Source organism: Puma concolor, chromosome D2 (assembly GCF_028749965.1).
Source record: "Puma concolor isolate L17-30 chromosome D2, mPumCon1.1.hap2, whole genome shotgun sequence".
Classification (NCBI taxonomy): domain Eukaryota; kingdom Metazoa; phylum Chordata; class Mammalia; order Carnivora; family Felidae; genus Puma; species Puma concolor.
The window spans coordinates 68,539,664-68,559,840 of NC_141677.1; the positions used below are offsets into that span (position 1 = coordinate 68,539,664).

The 20,177-nt window shown below is 41.5% G+C and overlaps 1 protein-coding gene across 8 annotated transcripts in view; it reads left to right on the top strand.

The window, feature by feature from the left end:
• Positions 1-8,489, top strand: part of ADD3 (adducin 3) — a 122,785-nt gene extending 114,296 nt beyond the window's left edge. For 7 of the 8 annotated variants that reach the window (XM_086680826.1, XM_086680829.1, XM_086680827.1 and 4 more), the window contains 5 exons: positions 636-755; positions 1,446-1,532; positions 3,814-3,937; positions 5,526-5,621; positions 6,255-8,489. In XM_086680826.1, coding sequence (XP_086536952.1) covers positions 636-755; positions 1,446-1,532; positions 3,814-3,937; positions 5,526-5,621; positions 6,255-6,547 — 720 coding nt within the window. In that variant the 3' untranslated portion in view covers positions 6,548-8,489. The remainder of the gene's footprint in view (positions 1-635; positions 756-1,445; positions 1,533-3,813; positions 3,938-5,525; positions 5,622-6,254) is intronic. The other variant, XM_086680832.1, reaches the window with a different exon arrangement.
• The last annotated feature ends 11,688 nt before the right edge of the window (positions 8,490-20,177 follow it).

The following is a 20,177-nucleotide window of genomic DNA, read 5'->3' on the forward strand; positions in this document are numbered from 1 at the left end:
AAGAACAGAATTAATCTCCTAAGTTTCCCAGAATTGATTTTATTGGTGGAGACTGATGGCCAGCCATTGTTTATCTTGATGAATATTCGTCTTCTTTAAAGGATATAATAAAGGATAAAGGAGAAAAATTATATAAGGCTTTTCCATCCCTGTAGTTCTATTATGGATTACTACCAGATTACCCTCTGTGTAAAATGCTGGTCAGGGGATTGGCCTTTCCTGGCAGCCAAAAATAGAAAAATGAAGTCTGGAAAACTAAATCTGAAGAGATTCCTTGAGTCCTTTTTGGTGACTTAGCCATCATCAGCTGATAAAACTTCAGTGCAGGCCACAGCTCTAAACGTGAGTTAATAAGAGATCAGACTCTGATTAAGAGATTAAGAAAACTTAAATAGCCATCTAGGCGAGTATTCATGCAAATAGTAATCACATCTTTTGAGTGCTGATCATGAGCCTTTTTCTAACTAGTATGAGACATACAGTAATTGACCACTAAATACTGCTTAGTGAAATTCTTTAAAATATTGGCAGTGTGTGCTCCCTCTCCTTGAGTCAATAAACAATAAACAGTTACCAAAAACCTACCATATTTCCTTAACACAAAGCCTCATTCTAGAAAATTTTTTATTTTTTAGTGGTTGAGAGCAGAGGACTCTTCTAAAGTTAGTAGTGGAACACCTATCAAAATTGAAGATCCAAATCAATTTGTTCCTTTAAACACAAACCCGAATGAGGTACTAGAAAAGAGAAATAAGGTAAGATGTAGTCATCTGTGGCCAAGGGAGTCATTTTTATACTGTTTTATGTGATTAAATCTGATTAATACCAAGCTCAGGGGGTATGAATACAGAAGAATTTGAAATGCAGTATAATTTTTTTTATGAGTGCATTTATTTTGAGAGAGAGAGGGAAAACGTGCATGTGCAAGTGAGGGAGAGGCAAAGAGGGGGGAGATAGAGAATCCCAAGCAGGCACCACACTGTCATCACAGAGCTCAACGTGGGGCTCAGTCTCACAAACCGCAAGATCATGACCTGCGCTGAAATTAAGAGTCAGACGCTCAACCAGCTGAGCCACCAGACGCCCTGAAACTCAGTATAATGTTAGCCTGTATTGAACACCTCCAGCTCTGTGCTAGTCACTGGCAAGCGGGCTCCGTGGGGAAGAGGTAGTACACATACTGCTGCTATATCAGTGAAAGTGAGCCCTAGTGTTCGTGGAAAAGGTAATTCTCCAACCACGTAAGACAATAGGAAATCCTACATTAGGAAGAGTGGAGGAGATGAATGTGAGTTGTTGGGATGGTAGGAGAGGGCTTTGTGGAGGCAGGAAGAAAGAGGCTCTGGGTGGTCAAAGAGCAAGCCCGTGGGAAAAGAGAGTAAAAGAGGAAAAATCATCTGTCTGCATAGTTGCCCCCAAGAACTCGTTACTGTGTTTTGATTCAGATTCGAGAACAAAACCGGTATGACTTGAAAACAGCTGGACCACAGTCGCAGTTGCTTGCTGGAATTGTTGTGGACAAGCCCCCTTCTGTAAGTCCATGAAGCCACATGCTCTTGGGTTTTCATCTACCACACTAATTTCTTTGCTTTTTAAATATGAGTATTTATTTTTACTAATGTTAATATAAGCACAAGTTAAAGAGTCAAGTAATTGCAACGCTTAAAATGTCACGTCAGCTCCCAATTTCCAGGGGCAAGGACTTTCTTCTAGCATTTACCTTCATGTTTCTAAAGAGCTTCTTTGTTCTGCTTTTTCTTCGCCTATCAATTTTAGACCTCAACTGACTTTGAGTCTATGTCATCAACTCCAAGAAGTACCATTATTTTGTAGATCCCTAAAAGAGAAAAAACCCTGACCATTATAATTGTAGGAAGCCATCAATTATTGGATGAGTTCAGATTTCAGAGATGAGAAAATGTTGGGGAAAGATTGTATTACAATTTCTTTGTTAAATCAGCTTTCGGTGTTTATATTATTAAATGTTTACTGCTTAGCCAGGTAGTATCCCATGATTACATTTCCTTTCTTATACCACTTTTCTCCCCCTAGAGTTAATAATTGCCTCCGTTTTTCATTGGCTTAGTGTTTTGGGTACATTGGCTTAAAAGTTTGGGAAGAACTATAAAGTCCTTCTTAATATTACTTTACAAAGATTCAAGGGTAACAGCTAATCTCTCATTGCTCTGTCATTCCAGCCCAGATCTGGACTGGTGGCTTTCAGGCCAGTTGCACAGGCTCATCCTGGGGATTCCTCTGCCTCTTGCCTCTGTACTGTCTCCTGTTTCCTGCCTTGAGTCTTCCAGTTTCTTGATTTCCCCCTCTATCATTGAGCATATCCTCTAATAGCTTTCTGAGAAAGGACACATAGGACGTAACTGCCTGAAATCCTGTATTCTACCTTGAAATGTTTAAATAATAGACATAGAATTCTAGTTTAGAAATCATTTACCTCACAAATATGGAAAACATCACTCTGTTGTCCCCTGTTACTGATGAGAAGGAAGAGAGCACTGTGATTCATGTAACTTTGTATAGGGCTCTTTTTTACTCTTTTACACCTTTTCTGCATTCCTGCTGTTCTGAAATTTTATAATGCTGTGCTTTGTAGTAGGTTTCTTTTTTTTTTTAATTTTTTAAATTTTTTATTTATTTTTTGAGAGAGAGAGAGACAGAGTGTAAGCAGGTGAGGGGCAGAGATAGAGGGAGACACAAAATCTGAAGCAGGCTCCAGGCTCTGCAGCACAGGGCTCGAACTCACGAACCGTGAGATCATGACTTGGACTGAAGTCGGGCACTTAACCGACTGAGCCACCCAGGAGCCCCTGTAGTAGGTTTCTTTTAGTCTTTCTTTGTATTTCTCTGCATTTAGTAACCCTTTGCAATCTGCCAAGTCCTATTCTTCAGTTCTGGGCATTTTTTTTTTTAATTTATTCATTCGTTCACTCATTCATTCATTTATTTTAGAGAGACAGAGGGAGCAGGGGAGGGGCAGAGAGAGAATCCCAAGCAAGCTTCTCATTGTCAGCCCCGACTGGGGCTTGAACTCACAGACCATGAGATCATGACCTGAGCTGAAACCAAGAGTCAGACGCTTAACCGACTGAGCCACCCACATGCCCCTCTGGGCATTTTTTAAATGTATTTTTTCAATAATTTTTTTCCCTCCCAATTTCTTTTTCTGTCAGGGTATGCTGTTTCTCACTTTCCATTTCTTTGTCTTTTTATCCTACTTTCTGGGAGATTTGTTTGACTTTATTTTCTAATGCTTCTATTTAATTTTCTATTTTGATATATTTTTAAAAATTGTTTAAGACTCCTTATTCCCTGAATGTTTGTTTTTTAAATAACATCCTAGTCTTTCATGGATACAGTATTTTCTCTTATTGCTCTGAGGGAATCGATTTTAAATTTTCTTCAGCTGCTTTTATTGTCCTTGTTTCTTCTGAGTTCTCTCTTGTTCTGGTCTCTCACTTCCATGGCAGAAGCTTTCCTCAGGTAATACCTGGTAATACCTGGTAGTCTGTTTATATTTAAGAATGGGACACTGAAAAGCCAGTCCGATGCTCCGGGTGTGGGCAGAGCTTGGCAATCGGTGAGCTTCACTGTAGGCTGATGGGTCGTCTCTCTGCGGAGTCCCCAGATGTCAATATCTGTAGTTCTTTTATCTGAGGCCGTTTAATTTATCTGGAGAATTCTTCAGTCTCCAGCCTGTCTCCCGCTATCATCCTGGGAGCCCTCAGCTCTGTTTTGTGCCCTCTTAACCAGTTCTGAAGAATAAGCTTCCGATCTGTCGATGTTTTTCTTTGCAAGACCATGCAATTTGAAGATGACGATCAGGCCCCACCAGCTCCTCCCAACCCCTTCAGTCATCTCACAGAAGGCGAGCTTGAAGAGTATAAGAAGACAATCGAGCGTAAACAGCAAGGCCTGGAAGGTTCGTTCATTTTTAGATTAAGCCTGATAACCATGCTACCAACAGCAGAACACCTTGAGTTGGATGATAGAAGGCAGTCAGTGTTGTTGTTTTTTTAAAATGTTCCTTTGACAATCGATTGTTCCCTGTCATCTCTCCCAGACCTTACTGAGTGTAGGTGGAGCTAAAATGCGAAGAGCCACTGTAGTTCACGTATGTCAACATGTAGAGAAAAGTTTTTCTCAGAAAGCAATCTGATCACTAGCAAAAAGTCTTCCATAGTAAAATGAAATCCACAGATAAGTAAAGTATTACTTTACTAAAATAAATACAGATACAGTAATAGATTTAAACATGACAGAGTATGTATATTATGTGGCTTTTATACTTTTTGGGTGCCACAGGGTGCCAGTATATAATCTTGAAATCAAAATATAAAGAAAACTGCCAGAATTTTGATGTGACTTTCTTTAATTAAGTACATGGGCACTCTAGTGAGGTTGAGTTTTTCTGACTTCAGAACCCTAAGTAAGGATTCCGTTTAAAAATTGTTAATGAAACCCCAGCTAATTAAATACTAACTCCCTTTTTCTCAAGAATAAGAAATTCTTTATAGCAGGGGTTCTTGATTTTGCATCTTTGGATAAGCTCCAAACAGTTCATGAACCATCTGAAAAATGAGTGCTTAATTTTGTATGATATACATTTGGGGAAAGAGGGCATTCAGGGTAAGGGACAAGAAATCTGTGACCCCACAAGAGGGCAAGAGCCTCTGCTTTAGAGCATCTACAACATACAGTGGAAATTTTTTCCCAAAGCAGAACAGAACCAATGGTTAAAAATGTTTGTCCACATTAGCTATCATGTGGAAAGAATTGACATCTGGATCATCCCGGGAACAGTTTTTATCAGTGTGTTAGTGCCTTTGTCACAAAAGGGAGTCATCCTGACGACATTAAATATTCTAAGTGATATTATTGGATTTGTTTATTCTAACCTAAGGTTAGAGACTTTCTCTATTTTTCTATTTTGTAAAATGTCCCTCTTTAATCTGTTATTTTTTGAAAGCCTAAAGATGCCAGGTAACAAATATTGCACTCTAGAACCATCAGCTTCTATTTTTTTTTTTTTTTTTTTTTATAAATAGTTTCTTCCACATTCATTATGGCTTTCTGAATTAGCTCACTAATACTGCTCTGACAGAAATCACTAATTGGATATTGTTTGAAAATTTGGAGGCATTCTGCCTCATGAACGCAGCATCATTGGTGAGGTGTCCTAATTCTTTTCACCCGGCTGCTCAATATATTTTGGTTTTCTAACACTCTAGCAAAAGCTAAATGCTTACGTATTATTTGCCTGGGCTGCCCGTAGCCATGCTTCCTTACTAAGCACGTATGTAAAGTTACTGTTAGCAGAGTCAGAAGTGTTCGCACATTCACCTCCTCTTAATGCGCAGTTATCGATCCATGGGGTAGCCGTTAGTATACTTAGCTCACTGCTGAAGAGTTTATCATGTGTCTGCAGGCGTTTGACGTATGCACTAACCTTCCCGAAACCTTATGCTTCTTTGTTTTGCATGGCTTTTAACTAAACTCTCGTCCAACAGATGCTGAGCAGGAATTACTCTCAGATGACGCTTCATCTGTTTCACAAATTCAGTCTCAAACTCAGTCACCGCAAAATATCCCTGAAAAATTAGAAGGTATTCACTGTAACTTCCCATAGCGTTCACTGAGTTAGTCTTAAGAGTTTGTCCTCTGTCGTTTGTCTTCACGTAAGGAAATTGAACACCCGATTGCAATGAGTTTGCCATGGATTTTACCTAAAGCTCCCAATAATTTTATATATTTTTTCACCAAGTGGTGTGCTGGTGTTGTTCAGTGTTTATGTTGACTTACCTTATTCTGGATTTTGGCAACTGGTAATTCTTAAGAATTTGTGAAATTAAAAGTGGTTTGTCCTACATATTCCAATCAGGAGCATGAAATCTTTCCAGTTTTGATTGCCAAATTCAAGAAAAATACATGTTGTCTTCCTTGTTTATACTGACTTGATTTACAATGCAACTGTCAGATCATCAAACCAGACTTATCTAGCCTTCATGCTTTGGTCTAACAACTTTGACCCCTTCCCCTTTATACTATTTAAGAAAAATCTAGCTTCATGCTAATAGATCCATAGCATGTTAAGGTAATGATTTGTCTTTACTGAAACTTAAGTAATGCCTTAGTACGTTGCTACATAAATCAGTTCAGTTTTGTAAAATAAAGCCAAGATGTTAACTATGTAAAATAACCAAAAAAAACAACAACAACCCAACCCTCCCCTTTTGTAGAAAACCATGAGCTATTTTCCAAGAGCTTCATCTCCATGGAGGTGCCCGTCATGGTGGTGAATGGCAAGGATGATACGCATGATGTTGAAGATGAGCTTGCGAAGCGAGTGAGTAGATTAACCACAAGCACGACCATAGAGAACATCGAGATTACCATTAAGTCTCCAGAAAAAATTGAAGAAGTCCTGTCACCTGAAGGCTCCCCTTCAAAATCGCCATCCAAGAAAAAGAAGAAATTCCGTACTCCTTCTTTTCTGAAAAAGAACAAAAAAAAGGAGAAAGTTGAAGCCTAACTTAACTCTTTTTATAATTATTATTATTACAATGTGACATTGCACATTTAAATACCACACTTAAGTTGATAATTAATATGCAGTGGTAGAGAAGACTGGGGGTATGTAGCAAACTGGACTTTAAGAACTGGAAAGGGATTTTACTAAAAGAAAAACATATTATGAAAAGAACTTCAAATTCATCTCTCATTTTGTATCTCCAAAAAAGGTTTTGAATTTTTGAATAATTGCTAGTTTTAGTTAGCTCTGCCCTCATGAAGTATTACTATAATTCACCACAAACAGATATCTGTCTGAATTACTTCAGGCCTTCTCCATAATATCTGTTGGAAACGAAATACCAGTGCACAAGCGAGAGAATTTTTATTTCTCAACACCTGCTTCACTGGGTAATCAGATTATAATTTTTTACCGCGATTATTGACTGTACCTTTTGGGTTCCCATTGTTTCAGTGGGCATTAACAGAACGCTTTAAAAGCTTCTAAGAATCTATAGCATTAGTATACACTGGCACAGAATTTTTTTAAAAAAAAATTTAAGAAAAGATTCATCTGGAATTTTATTCATAGTATAAAACTTCCTCACCTGAAGTAACTTTCTTTGCCAAAAAAAAAAATCATTTTAGTAAACTATAATTTTTGAAAACTTCCTTTTTTATTAGTTGAGAAAGCCCCTTATTTTTCAACAAAGGGGATTTTGTACACGTACATGGGTTATTTAGTTTAACTCTGGCAAAAACGATTTTTGTATGTTGAGATGTTTGTATACCATTCAGTATAAAAGCATCATAAGCATATTAGCCAATCATATAACAGTAGAGCATATTTGAAGCTGCTTCGTACTAAGTATGCTTAAATCTAATTCAAGAATCCAGGCACTTGGTATCTAAAGGAGATTAAAGCATTTCAAGGTATAACTAGATTCACATTTGAACCTTATAATGTATTTTTCTCTTAGTATTGCTAATGAATGAAGATGGTCTCATGAGGGAAACAAATGAAAAGGAAGAGAGAAAGTGAAAAATGAAGGGAACAAAAGCGGTGTCATGCCAAGAATTCTAGTTTGATGAAGACCCACAGTCACGATAGGATTTGAAGCATAGGTTTATTTGGAACATGTCCCAGATTTCTAAAATTCTGCTTCTCTGCCAAAATCATCGTGTTTCTTGGTTTCCTTTTAACTTCTGTATCTTTAGAAGCAGCACTAGAAGAAATCAGTGGGTCTGATCCTCCAACGAGAAAACCTACCACTTCTTGATTTTTACAAAATTTTCTCACCTTATTTCAGTTAACTTTCTTTCTAATGTAAATACAAATTTAAACCTAGACTTAATATAGTTTTCTCCCCTTCACCGAAGTGATGTCACAAATCAATGTAAAATCGATGATCCGAAATGGTCAGTGGGTGAAAATAATCCAAAGTGTTTCTGGAGGATGAGTTGGCGTGTCAAAATCACATTACACATGACAGTGCGTTCTGGAGCAGCTGGTTCTGTTTGGCCGTATGTGTACGATGATGCAAAGCTGAAACGGAGCCTGGAAATTTCATTCTGGATCTCACTAACTACTGGAATCGGTGTTTTAATCTCTTAGCAGAAACTTTCAGTTGCTTACTTCTGTATTTGAGGATTTTTTTTTTATGTTCTACATCATTTATGTTGTATTACAACGTATGTAGAAACAGTAACCTGTGAACTATGCTTTTCCATAACTTTTTAAATATATATATATCTTAAATGAATGCAACGTGCATAAATATTTTTTAAACGCAACAGTGAACTATTTGCACCTTTTGCTAATGCCTCTATTTACTTGCTTTGGCATAAAGAATGAGCCAATGAACCTCTGTGTCCTGTGGAAAATGTATAAATGTTATCTGATATTGCTCTTAGATGTAATGCTAATTAATGTTAAATCACAAATAAACAGTATTTTAAATAGATGGATTTGGCATCATGACCTTTCAATTCAGGGGTGGTTGCTTAGCCTGAATTCCTTTGTGGAATGTGGAATTTTTTTTTTTTACTATGGTGAGATTTTGAGTAGGACTGTTGCTTCTGAATAAGTGATGCCTGGTAAATTTATTTTCAAATTAGTTTAAAATTCACTATCTAAAAATGCTTCTTATGTCAGCTCTCATGGTAGAAGAAATGTTCCCCAAGTGACCTATATTTTGTCTCAATACTGTAAGGTGACCTTAACTGTGTCTCTGGGATTTAAAGACCTTTGAAGGACTTAGGTCTGATTCTGTCTCAGTTCTCCTGTTCAGATTCGTGGACATAGAATAGAAAATGTTGCAGAACATATGCTGAGTTTATACATTACCCTTCTCTTTGCCTTTTATTTATGCAACAATGTGACAGTAAAAAAAAAAAAAAAAAAAAAAAAAAAAACAGAAAATAGGTTATAATTCCAGCACATTAACGTTAAAAATAAAATAAAGCTATTCCCTTCCAGCTCTTGATGATCTATAGATAGATGGGTCTCCTATATATTGGTTATCACAGTGTGAATGTGGGTTTTTTCCTACTTAGTATAATTCATCCTAGAAGATTTTCAAACCCAGTCCTTCACATGAACGACTTCTTGTGATTTTTTTTCCACTTTGTCCTAAAAATAGAATGCAAGAAGGGAAATCATGTTAATTGAGGGTTCTGGTTAATTGAAGTTTTTACTATAATTACCCATTATAAAAATGAAGGGTTTGGGCAGAGAAGAATAGATTCATAGTCTTGGGCATATTTAATTATTACCTTGGCTTGTAAATAACCCTGTGGTGAAAAATTGCTGCTTTAGAAAGGTACACATTTCAAAATTCCCTTCCATAAAGCAACAAAGACGATTAACTCTAGTTACATTTGAGAATTGATTTAGGATGAGAGGTGTGCTGCCTGTGCCTTGTCCTCTAGTGCTTAGTATTTTCATTCAGCATAGAGTAAATGCAAAGGTAAAAAGCGCATAAAGGCAAGCTGGTTATTTTTTAAACTCAAAGGTGATACATACGCATCCAGTTGCTATCTTGACCAAACCAAGATTTTTAAAAGAACAATCTTCTTTTTGGCCACTAGAGGGTGTAATAGACCTAACAATCCACTATGTTTCTAGTCCTTTGAGTTTTAACTTCCCTCGCTTTAGTCTGTAGGCACCATGTTTGTTGTGAAATACCCAGAACTTAGAAGAGGAGACGTTTCCTTTGTTGCTTATCATTCTCCTCACTAGACTATTCTCAACGTTTTGTCATAGCAAGACCCATTTCACCAATAAAAACACCACCAGCAAGGACTCTAATGCCTGTGGTGAACACGATGAAACAATTTTTGAAGTGATGTCTCAGAAACCATGGTAAAAATTACTCTTCATGCCCGTGAGTGGAGATAAAATGCTTCCTTCAATAATTGGCATGTTTTGACTGGGGAGGTAATTGATAACATCTCTCTTTTTTAATGCCTTCTGTTATCAAAAATTATGCTAAGTGCTTTTTGTGTACTAATTTGGCTTTCCCAACATCCCAACCAAGTAGATGTTATTTTCATTTTGTAGATAATGAGACTAAAGCTTACAGAAAATGAAAAGGAGGTGCTAGCATTTATTTCACCCATAAAAATTCAGATTTCTAAAATTAGTGACAGATGTGTGCCAGACCCAATGTGGCTCCAGGGTACATTTTTTGTGAGGTTTTTTTAGTTGGGATTGTAAGTCCATCCATTGTGAATTCATGTTTTGATAGAAGATGGGGTATAGATTTGGGATAAAATGTTAACTTTTGATTTGGGAGACTTTTCTTTTTTTTCAACAAATCACCCCAAGAATGAAGAAATTGATGAATACCAGCAAAGCAGGAATGGCCTATGGTGATATTATCCTTTAGGTTAAGAACCAGCCCTTAAACCTTCGCCATGACTCCTGGAAGACAAGGTATCTCTATATCTTTGATTAAGATACAAGAGGCTTTATTTTCCTTTTTGATTTTCAGCGTTGGGGACAAGGAGAGACATTCCAAGGAAAATGTCATTTTAAAAACTTTCAGACTGCTTAATCTAGTTACGGAAGTAGTTTTATTAAAAAAAAAAAAACTTTATTTAAAAATAAATTTTTTTTAATTTATTCATTTTTTTTAATTTTTTTTAACGTTTATTTATTTTTGAGACAGAGAGAGACAGAGCATGAACGGGGGAGGGTCAAAGAGAGAGGGAGACACAGAATCTGAAACAGGCTCCAGGCTCCAAGCTGTCAGCACAGAGCCCGATGCGGGACTCGAACTCACGGACCGTGAGATCATGACCTGAGCCGAAGTCGGACGCTTAACCGACTGAGCCACCCAGGCACCCCAACATTTACTCATTTTTGAGAGACAGAGCACAAGCAGGAGAGAGGCAGAGAGAGAGAGACACACACATAGAATTTGAAGCAGGCTTCAGGCTCTGAGCTGTCAGCACAGAGCCTGACACAGGACTCAAACTCACAAACCATGAGATACTGACCTGAGCCGAAGTTGGACACACAACCGACTGAGCCACCCAGGCACCCCTAATTTATTTTTTAAGTAAGCTCTAGGCCCAGTGTGGGGCTTGAACTCTCAACCCTGAGATCAAGAGTCACGTGCTCCATCAACTGAGCCAGCCAGGCACCCCTAGTTCTAGAAGTAGCTTCAAAGTCTACATTAATTTACCTACAACTTTATTTAAATGAATATATTTGAAGACGATCTTCTGTGGAGAAAAATCTAGTGTACATGCTAGCGATCAGAACAAGGATAAGCCTTTTGGGGAAGTTCTGATAGAAAAAACTTGCAAATTCATTGGTTTTCAAAGGGATTTCATTTCTAAGAGATGACCATCAGAGGGCAATCCTGGGTCTAAATTTAGTTTTAATTCGTTGCGGGAACTTTTCTTCAAAATATCTTTGAACCTCCATTGGGGACTTGATTCTGATTATGGATTGCTGGGTGCCGTTTAAGGCTGAGGAAGATTTATAGATACCAGATTACTCCATTCATTCCTTCAGCCTGGTTTTCTTGCTCTGACTTAAGAAGAATCCGTCCTCAGAGAAGCTGTGCTCGCCTAACATAAAGCTCAGAGGCTGCTAAGCCAGGATTTAAGCAAAGGGCTTCAAGTCTGTATCTCCTGCTCTTCTGCTGTACCATAATTTCCCTTAGAAGCTCATCAGATCATAACCTGGGAACACATACACATTCTAGAGTGCCCTGCAAATTCATGCTTAAAATGTTACTATGGAAATCAATGAGAGAAATATATTGCAGGACTGAGCCTGTATATTATGTAATCAATAATTGTTTTCCTTAAAGTTTCAAGTCTGTAAGATGTCTATGAGAGTTTTGTGCATTTTCTCAAGTTAATCAAAATGCTGATTTTACTGCTGCAACCTGAAATATTATAAATGTCATTTATACCTTACGTGACAAACTGGTACCTTTTGATGTTACTTCATAGCAAAAAAGTTATGTATTTTATCCAGCAAGATGATAAATGGATACATAGCCAACCCATAGTTATTTTTAAGACCTGTATCATTTCTGTTGGGTAAGTCTTGATACTGAAGCAATGGTGAACGTTCTTGATTAAGCTAGCTTTTGTTTTATTCCTACACAAACAGCTTTAGGATCTGTCATCCTCCAGGGCCAGCTTTGACCTTGCTTACAATAGTAAAAACAAACACACACCAAAAAACCCTCATTTTCAGTCCCAGGTAACTCCCATCACTCACCAGAATACTAGTTCTTTGCTAAACTCCATACCTGAGAATCAATAGCATTGATTGTATTAATCTAATTTGGTAAAAGGCAAAAGAGGAAGCAGAGTGGTCGTATTAATCTAGCGTGGAGGTGCACTGATAAATACGAAGTTTCTACAGAAGGATTCCAAAGCTTTTTAGCTCTGCTTTCAAAATGACAACCAGTATGCGGTACAAAATCTTGTCTAAAATCTTGTAGACAGGATTGTGTCCTCACTGTCTGTCTACTTGTAGAACAGACTGCCCCTCAAAAAGCCGGGAAATTTAAGAGCCCTGGGGAAAGACCAATTTGGAGTATCATTTAGTTGGACTTCTCAGACCAGTGTCCCCTTCAGGTTGATATTTAGCCTGGAGGTTTTTCAAGAAAAGCTTGGATCTCCCACAGCAGTCATATTCTCACGGATGGGTTGGAAACGAGAAAGTGGTATGGTTATAAAATTCAGGAGTTGAGAGGTAGACAGTTTTGTGGAGTTCCCTCTGGTACACTTGGCCTCAAGTACCTTTCCTGGGTTTAAAAAAGGTTGGCAGTGACTGTCCCAGCCCATGCCTGGGGCTGCAGTGCTGCTAGACCCTCTTCAAGGATTTGCCAGTCTGGTGTCTGTCCTTGATGTAAGAGCATTTTCTCTCACAGGCAGGATCTAAACTAATCGGTTTTCCCAAAAGCAATAGGTTCTGAGCGGGAGCTGTGGAGGAAGTCGTTGTTGCGTTCTATAACTCACCCTTTCCTGTTGAGTAATGCTCCAGGGGCTGGATTTCAGTGGTGGCCGGCTTCATAGACTTTGACTTCGGAATAGGTGACCGCTCGGTTTGAGGAGCGAGCCGGCAGATACGGCCAGCTTAATGGCGGGCACAGGCCTACTCTTCCGGGGGTGTTTACTAGGCTCACTGGTTAAGGTTAACGATTACCTCCTACCCAATTTCTAGTTTAGAAGTGTTGGCTGCAATCATTTCCACTTAAATGAAGGTAATCTGGGGCTATTAAGACCACCAAAAACGTTTTCCAAAATGTTAGCTGCTGGCCCACGGGGGCGAGGGGAGGCTTCCACGGCCCTCGATGTTTGGCCCCGTTTGGCCTTTTAAAATACTTTGTTGTGTGGTAATTGAGACTCTTCGTTTTTAAAATATCTTTTATAGGAAATGATTTTGTATCGGTATGGTCTCATATCTCCGCTTTGACCTTTAGGTTAATGTTGGGCAAGACTACATGCTCGTGCACTCGCTAAAGTCAGGCTGAGCATGGCTCAATTAACTGCCCAGGGCAGGCTGGGTGGGGCGAGCTCTGGAATCCTACCCCACTCACCGAGCAAAGTCAGGCGTGGGGAGAACGGCTCGGGCCGAGGCCCAGGAAGTCCAGGCCAGCAGGTGAAACACGGACCCCGGGCGACATGGCAGTCGACCAAAAAGCACGGTCCGGTAAAGCGGTCTTCGTCGGGGAAGTGTACGTCCCAGTCAGGAATCCGGAGCAGGAAAGCGGGACTGCAAGTCTCCTAGCATGCTGCCGGAGCCCCAGCCACAGGCTGCAAGAGCAGCGCTTCCTCTGCTTCCTGTGGGGCAATGGCAGGATCTCCAGCTTAAGGGGCCCGGGGATAGTTCCTCAGGACAGGAACTCAGATGGAAGGAGAATGACAGATGGAGATCCTGTTGTCAGACCCGAGGCACACGATACCACTCAGAATTCCAGGAGCAAGGCTGTGCTGGAGCCTTGACACAAGGTCATGACTGGCCCAGAGACAGGCGTGGCTTAATGCTGAGTGAGTCCCCAGAGCCCCGGAGCTAGAGCCGCCTTAGTTCCTCCTGCCTCATCGGGACTGGTCCTGGAGGCCACAGCCAGGGGAGGGGGGCCAGGGGCTCCAGCCGCGGAGGGAGAGCTGTGCTGCAGAGACCGGAAGGGGCCTGGCCGGACTGTCCCAGCGGAGGCAGCCCTCTGTGACAGCAGACAGCCATGTAAGAGTGCTGCAGGGCAGGGGGAGCGTCTTGTTACTATTTCACACCAGAACCTACCTGGGAGGGCTAGCAACGGCCAACGAGCTACCAAAACGCTAGCTGTGAATCCGGCCCGATGTTCCTCGTGAACTCACTTGCCTTATCTGAAGGTACGGTGTCACCACAAAAATTAGCTCTGGCGACGACTCTGGCCCCCTACCGGGAATCACCACAAGATGCTCCCCACGAGTACCAACTGACTGGGTTGAAGAGAATGAGTGGTGCCTCCCTCCTCCTGGAATACGTGAGGCTGTGAGTTTAGCCAAACAGCTTCGATTCCACCAGGTACATCCTCCATGAGGCTGGCGGTGGTCATCGCCTTTTGCCGTGACTCGGAAGGCGTCTCTGATTCCTCTTGCCGCGCTTGCCCAAATAATGACCTCTCCGTTCACTCCTCCAGCCTGCTGCTAGAGAGAGAATGGCTTCCTTGGGCCCTCACCCGTAGGAGCTCAGACCTGTCATCAGTGTCTGCTTGAATCACTCAGCCCTCTAAGCCAGCAGTGGTCCACAGAATCCCCGCTCCTCCTCCCCGGTAAGCAGACCCTCTCTCCACCCCTCTTCCTAACCCACACACCTGGCAGAGGGCTGGCACCCTCTCAGGTCCCCTCCTGGCTCTCCAGGCATCCTCCGCCACCTGACGGAGGAGGTTTCTTTCATCAGAACGACTTTCTTCCTTTACGAACTCCAGTAGTACTTTGGGATCACACTTCTCCCAGCCTGTCTTAAATTAACATTATCGATTATGTATCTGTCTCCTCTAGCAGCTCGGGCGCTCTGGGAGCACAGAGACTGTACCTTGCCCATCCTTTTGTCCTCTGCCGTGCCCGGCCAAAAATAGAATCTGCATTTCTGTGGCTCACAATAGACAGCACGGTTCACGTTGATGACACGGTGAATGATACGTGTTTAGCAAAAAGATGCTCTCATATATACGAAATCGTGAAAGTCGGGAAGTGGCTTAGGATAAAAGTCCTGGTTGACGTGATTAGTCTGACCTGTAAGGCAAATCATTGCCACGGTTTATCAAGCGCCTACCCTGTGTAGGCATTGTATTACGTGTTTGAATTACATTATCTCCTTTCATCCACCGATCTGCACCGTAGGGTTAATGCCACTGAAGGGAACCCAAGGTGTAGACAGCAGCGGAGTAACTTCTCTTACATGGGCACCCAGGAAGTGGCAGATCTGGGATTCAGACTCCAAGTCTGTTTCTTACTGTCATGCCAGGTTATTCACCAAATGCAGCCTTCTTCTCAGCTAGTAGGAAAATCAAGTGTTAGAGCTTGTAGCAATGTCAGAGAAGCCTTCCCCAACCTGTGTCTCTCAGGGTAAAGTGGCCTCCAGGTGAGGCAGAGTTTGCCCCCCTGGCAAATTGCCTGAGCAGCCCGGCAGGCGTTCACTAATCCAGGGTGGGGAGGGGCTTCCTGTGCAAGTGTACAATGAGGTTTTGGTTAGGAACCCAAGGACAACTTGGGGGATCCACAAAGAGTGTTGATTGGTCTTTGTATTAGCAAACTACTACAGATATGTTTTTAAATGGACAGTGATATCACACCACATCCTGAACCCCAGTGTGGTTTTCCAAGTGGTGTATTGCCGATAATTATTTATTTAACTGAAGGCTGCTGTCATTGATAGATATCATTGACACATTCTAACTCTGTGGGTTAAATGTAATAGCCAGAATTTACTAAACACCAAGTGCTTAAGATGGATGCATTAATTTATTTTTTTAACATTTTTATTTATTTTTGAGAGAGACAGAGCGTGAGCGGGGGAGAGGTGGAGAGAGAGGGAGACACAGAATCTGAAGCAGGCTCCAGGCTCTGAGCTATCAGCACAGAGCCTGACACGGGGCCCGAACCCACGAACCATGAGACCATGACCCGCGCCGAAGTCGGATGTTTAACCTACTGAGCCACCCAGTCACCCCTGGATGCATTAATTTAATATAACAAACCTCTGAGGTAGATGCTATTATCCCATTTTGCCAATAAGAAAACTAAAGTTTAAAGTAGCTGCCTGACGTCACACAATTAGTGGCAAACCTTGGGTTCCTAACCGACATAATCAAACTTGAGAGCTTATACTTCTATGGTCTTTAATTCCAAAAGATAACTGCTGTCCTGTCATCTTAATTTACGTGAATCTCTGGGGACAGCAGACATCAATTAAATAAACTGACATTGCCCTAGGCTCACGTTTTCTTTCCCTCTCAAGTCATTTTGGTGCTAGAATATGGCATATGACCTGTCACATTGTCTTATTAAACAATTAATACCAATAATACCCTGCAACTTCCACATCCGACATTGTTGTAGCATTCTTTTTCTTTGTCCAACAACAAAGCATGATAGTTTCAAAACTAAGAGTTTATGCCCTGGAGTCCTAGAGATCTGACTTTCATTCCTAGCTCTTCACTTTTCTATCAAACGGGCGGTTTGGGGCAGTTCTAAAAATTCTTCTTTGGGCGGTTATAAAAATTAAGCAAGATTATAATATACACAAAACTTACCCCAGTATCAGTAAGCCCTGAATTAATGTTAGCTTTGTTGGTGTTACCGCTTTCCCCGCCCCCTCATCTCCTTTATCTGCTGGAAGAAAATGCATATTAGGAAAAAGATTAAACTCTGGCTAGCTTATCCCTTTCACTGTTATCCATTTGAAATGTTGTCATTCTTATACTTTCCAGAATTCTTTGTACAACTGTGACCAGACTTCCAATCTTTGAAAAAGGACCGAAGATGACGAGGAATGAGCAGATAGCCCTGGGTAACTTGCCCTTTTCCAGTAAGAAATGGCATTGGGAGGTGTGGTTTGTGCCCTGGAAGGTGATGGATGAGACAATTGTCATGATCGTTCCTCCCAGGCAAGGAAGCTCCAGAGGGGCAACTTCCTTCGAGATCAAGGGGAGCGCCTGGACCTAGGGCAGCTTTCTGGAGAATCCCACAGGACTGGACAGATCACTGTGATACCAAGTCGTGTTCAGGGGAGCAACGGACTTTGGGGCCCTTGTTAACAAGGCCGACCTTTCCTAGCTCTCTCTGCCCCTTGACAGCTGAGTGCCATCACACAGGGTGTGGGCCATCTGCGAGCTTTGTGGCCCTAACTGTCTCATCTTGGCAATCTAGAAAGGTCCTTTATGAAGGCCGCCTGGGTGGCTCAGTGGGTTAAGCATCCGACTTCGGCTCAGGTCATGATCTCACAGTTCGTGAGTTCGAGCCCCACGTCGGGCTCTGTGCTGACAGCTCAGAGCCTGGAGCCTGCTTCGGATTCTGTGTCTCCTTCTCTCTCTGCCCCACCCCTGCTAGCTCGCTCTCTCTCTCTCTCCCTCTCTCTCTCAATAATAAACCTTAAAAATTAAAAAAGAAAGAAAGAAAAACCTGAATATACTCACAATATAATGGTTAGTAGTAACGGAGAGGGAATGGGAGTATGTACAAGTAAATGGGAGGGAAACTCCAGCATGTGAAATTCTTCCCATGGTTTGAAAAATTAAAAATACTACATATTTCATCTTCGTAGGGGAAAGACCAGAAAGAACACACCCAAACAGCCACAGTGGTGGCTTCTCGATGCTGGGATTACAAGTGCTTTTTATCCTCTTGACTCTTTTTTATATTTCCAAAGTTTGAATCATAAACTACTAAAAACTCAGAAAGCCAAACACTATGGTAAATTAAGGGAAATGTGATCTTTAAATCCGATATCAGTATTGAATAATAAAAGGCACAGTACTGAACCACACCTGTAGTGTGCTACTGTTTGTGTAATAAAGGGAGCAAACAGTATATATTATTTCTGGTAAAATATCTCTGGAAAAATAAACCAGAAACCAATCACAGGGGGCTGACCATGGGAAAAGGAACTAGCCTGTGGGGGACAGGGGTGGGACGGAGACTTTTCCTATAAACCTTTTTATACTTTAGTACCTATATAAAAAGCTTGCAAAATACAGTGTACATTTTTTCCAGTCTTTGAGATGCCAAGAGTTTCTGAAAATGGTCAGAAAGCGTCTCAATGTAAGCGAACTGTGTGTTCCCCTTTTGAAACCTGCTCAGTATGATCTACAGTAAGTAGAGCATCTGTAAGATACCAAGTATCACCATCCATCATACTGTGGTGCTATTTAGCTAAAGGCCCACATGTCAAATGCATATCCTTATTCTGAGCCAAAAGAAAAGAAAAACCAGTTTTAATAGCCCATTAGGTTTCCCTTTTCACCTTGGCTTGTAAGAAGACTTAACGCTTTATTTTGTCTTTAACCAGATTTTCTAAGCGAAGGAAATAGACTCTTCCCTATACCCACCCCATTTATTCACTCCCATCTTTCAAATCTTGTTCTGATCGTTTTCCACGTACTTAGAGTTGGCCTCTACCTCTCTGCAGTTTCAGAACCTCTTTGGAAGTGAATGGATATGTATTAATCCGTTGCTGTGTAACAAGTCCTTCCAAAATGCAGAGGCTTGAAACAGCAGTTTGCCTTTATTGTATCTCTTGGTTCCTTTGGGTCAGAAATGCAGGAGCATCCTGGCTTGGGGACCTTTCCAGAGGTTGCAGTTAAGATGCCAGCCAGAGCTGCGGTCATCTGAGGGCTTGACTGGGGCTGGAGGGTCTACTGCCAGATATTGGCAAGCTGGCATTTGCTGTTGGCGGGACACCTTCCGTCCTCCCTCCGTGCGCTGCTTGCTTGTCCTCGTGACAGGGTGGCCCAAAGAGAGACAACCCAAAAGAGGACAAGGCGGAAACTGCAATGCCTTTTATGACCTGGCCTCGGAAGTCACACACCTTCACTTCGGCTTTGCCCTCTTCGTCAAAAGCAAGTCACTGGGTCCAGCCAGTCTTTGAGGGGAGGGATGTTAGTTGCCACTTTCTGAAGGAGGGAGCATCAAAGAATTTGCAGTCATATTTAAAAACAAACACGGTGCGGCGCCTGGGTGGCTCAGTCGTTGAGCACGTGACTCTTGATTTCGGCTCAGGCGGTGGGATCCAGCTCCACAGCGGGTTCTGCGCTGACAGTGCGGAGCCTGCTTGGGATTCTCTCTCTCCCTCTCTCTCTCTCTCTGCCCCTCCCCTGCTTGCACTCCCTCTCTTAAAATAAATGCACAGATTTGAAAAACAAACACATGGAATAATAATCAGAATTAGGGCACCTGGGTGGCTCAGCCAGTTGAGCATGTGACTCTTGATTTTGGCTCAGGGCTTGAACTCACCATGAACTCATGGTCATGATCTCACGGTTGGTGAGTTCAAGCCCCATGTCGGGGGAATCCCGCTTGAGATTCTCTGTCTCCCTGTCTCTGTCTCTGTCAAAAAATAAATAAATAAACATTAAAAAAAGAATCAACTAATATCAAATTAGTCAAATGAGAAGGTAAAGACCATGAGAAATAAAAGAAAGGAGGTTTTTGGACGGAGGGAACACCCACGGAGCACACCTACTGTCCTACGCTCTGTACTCTGGACTTAGCATACATTATTGTGTTTAATTTCAACACTTTTGCTAATGTTAATTTTTGAGAGAGAGTGCACAAGCAGGGGAGAGGCGAGGAGAGGTGGGGAGAGGCAGAGAGAGGGAGAGGGACAGAGGATCTGAAGCGGGCTCCGTGCAGACAGCAGAGAGCCGGATGTGGGGCCCAGACTCACTAACCGTGAGATCATGACCTGAGCCAAAGCCGGACGCTCACCCAACTGAGCCACCCAGGCGCCCTTTGTGTTTCATTTCATAAAAACATATTCTCAGTTTTACAGGTGAGGAAAGTGAGAACTCTAAGGCCTCTAACTTGTCCAAGGTCACATAGTGTCAGAGGAGCACGTGAAGCACCTGTCAGCCTGAGATCACACCTGTGCCATCATTCTACCTCAGTGGGAAAAGGAACGCTTTCTTGATTATTTG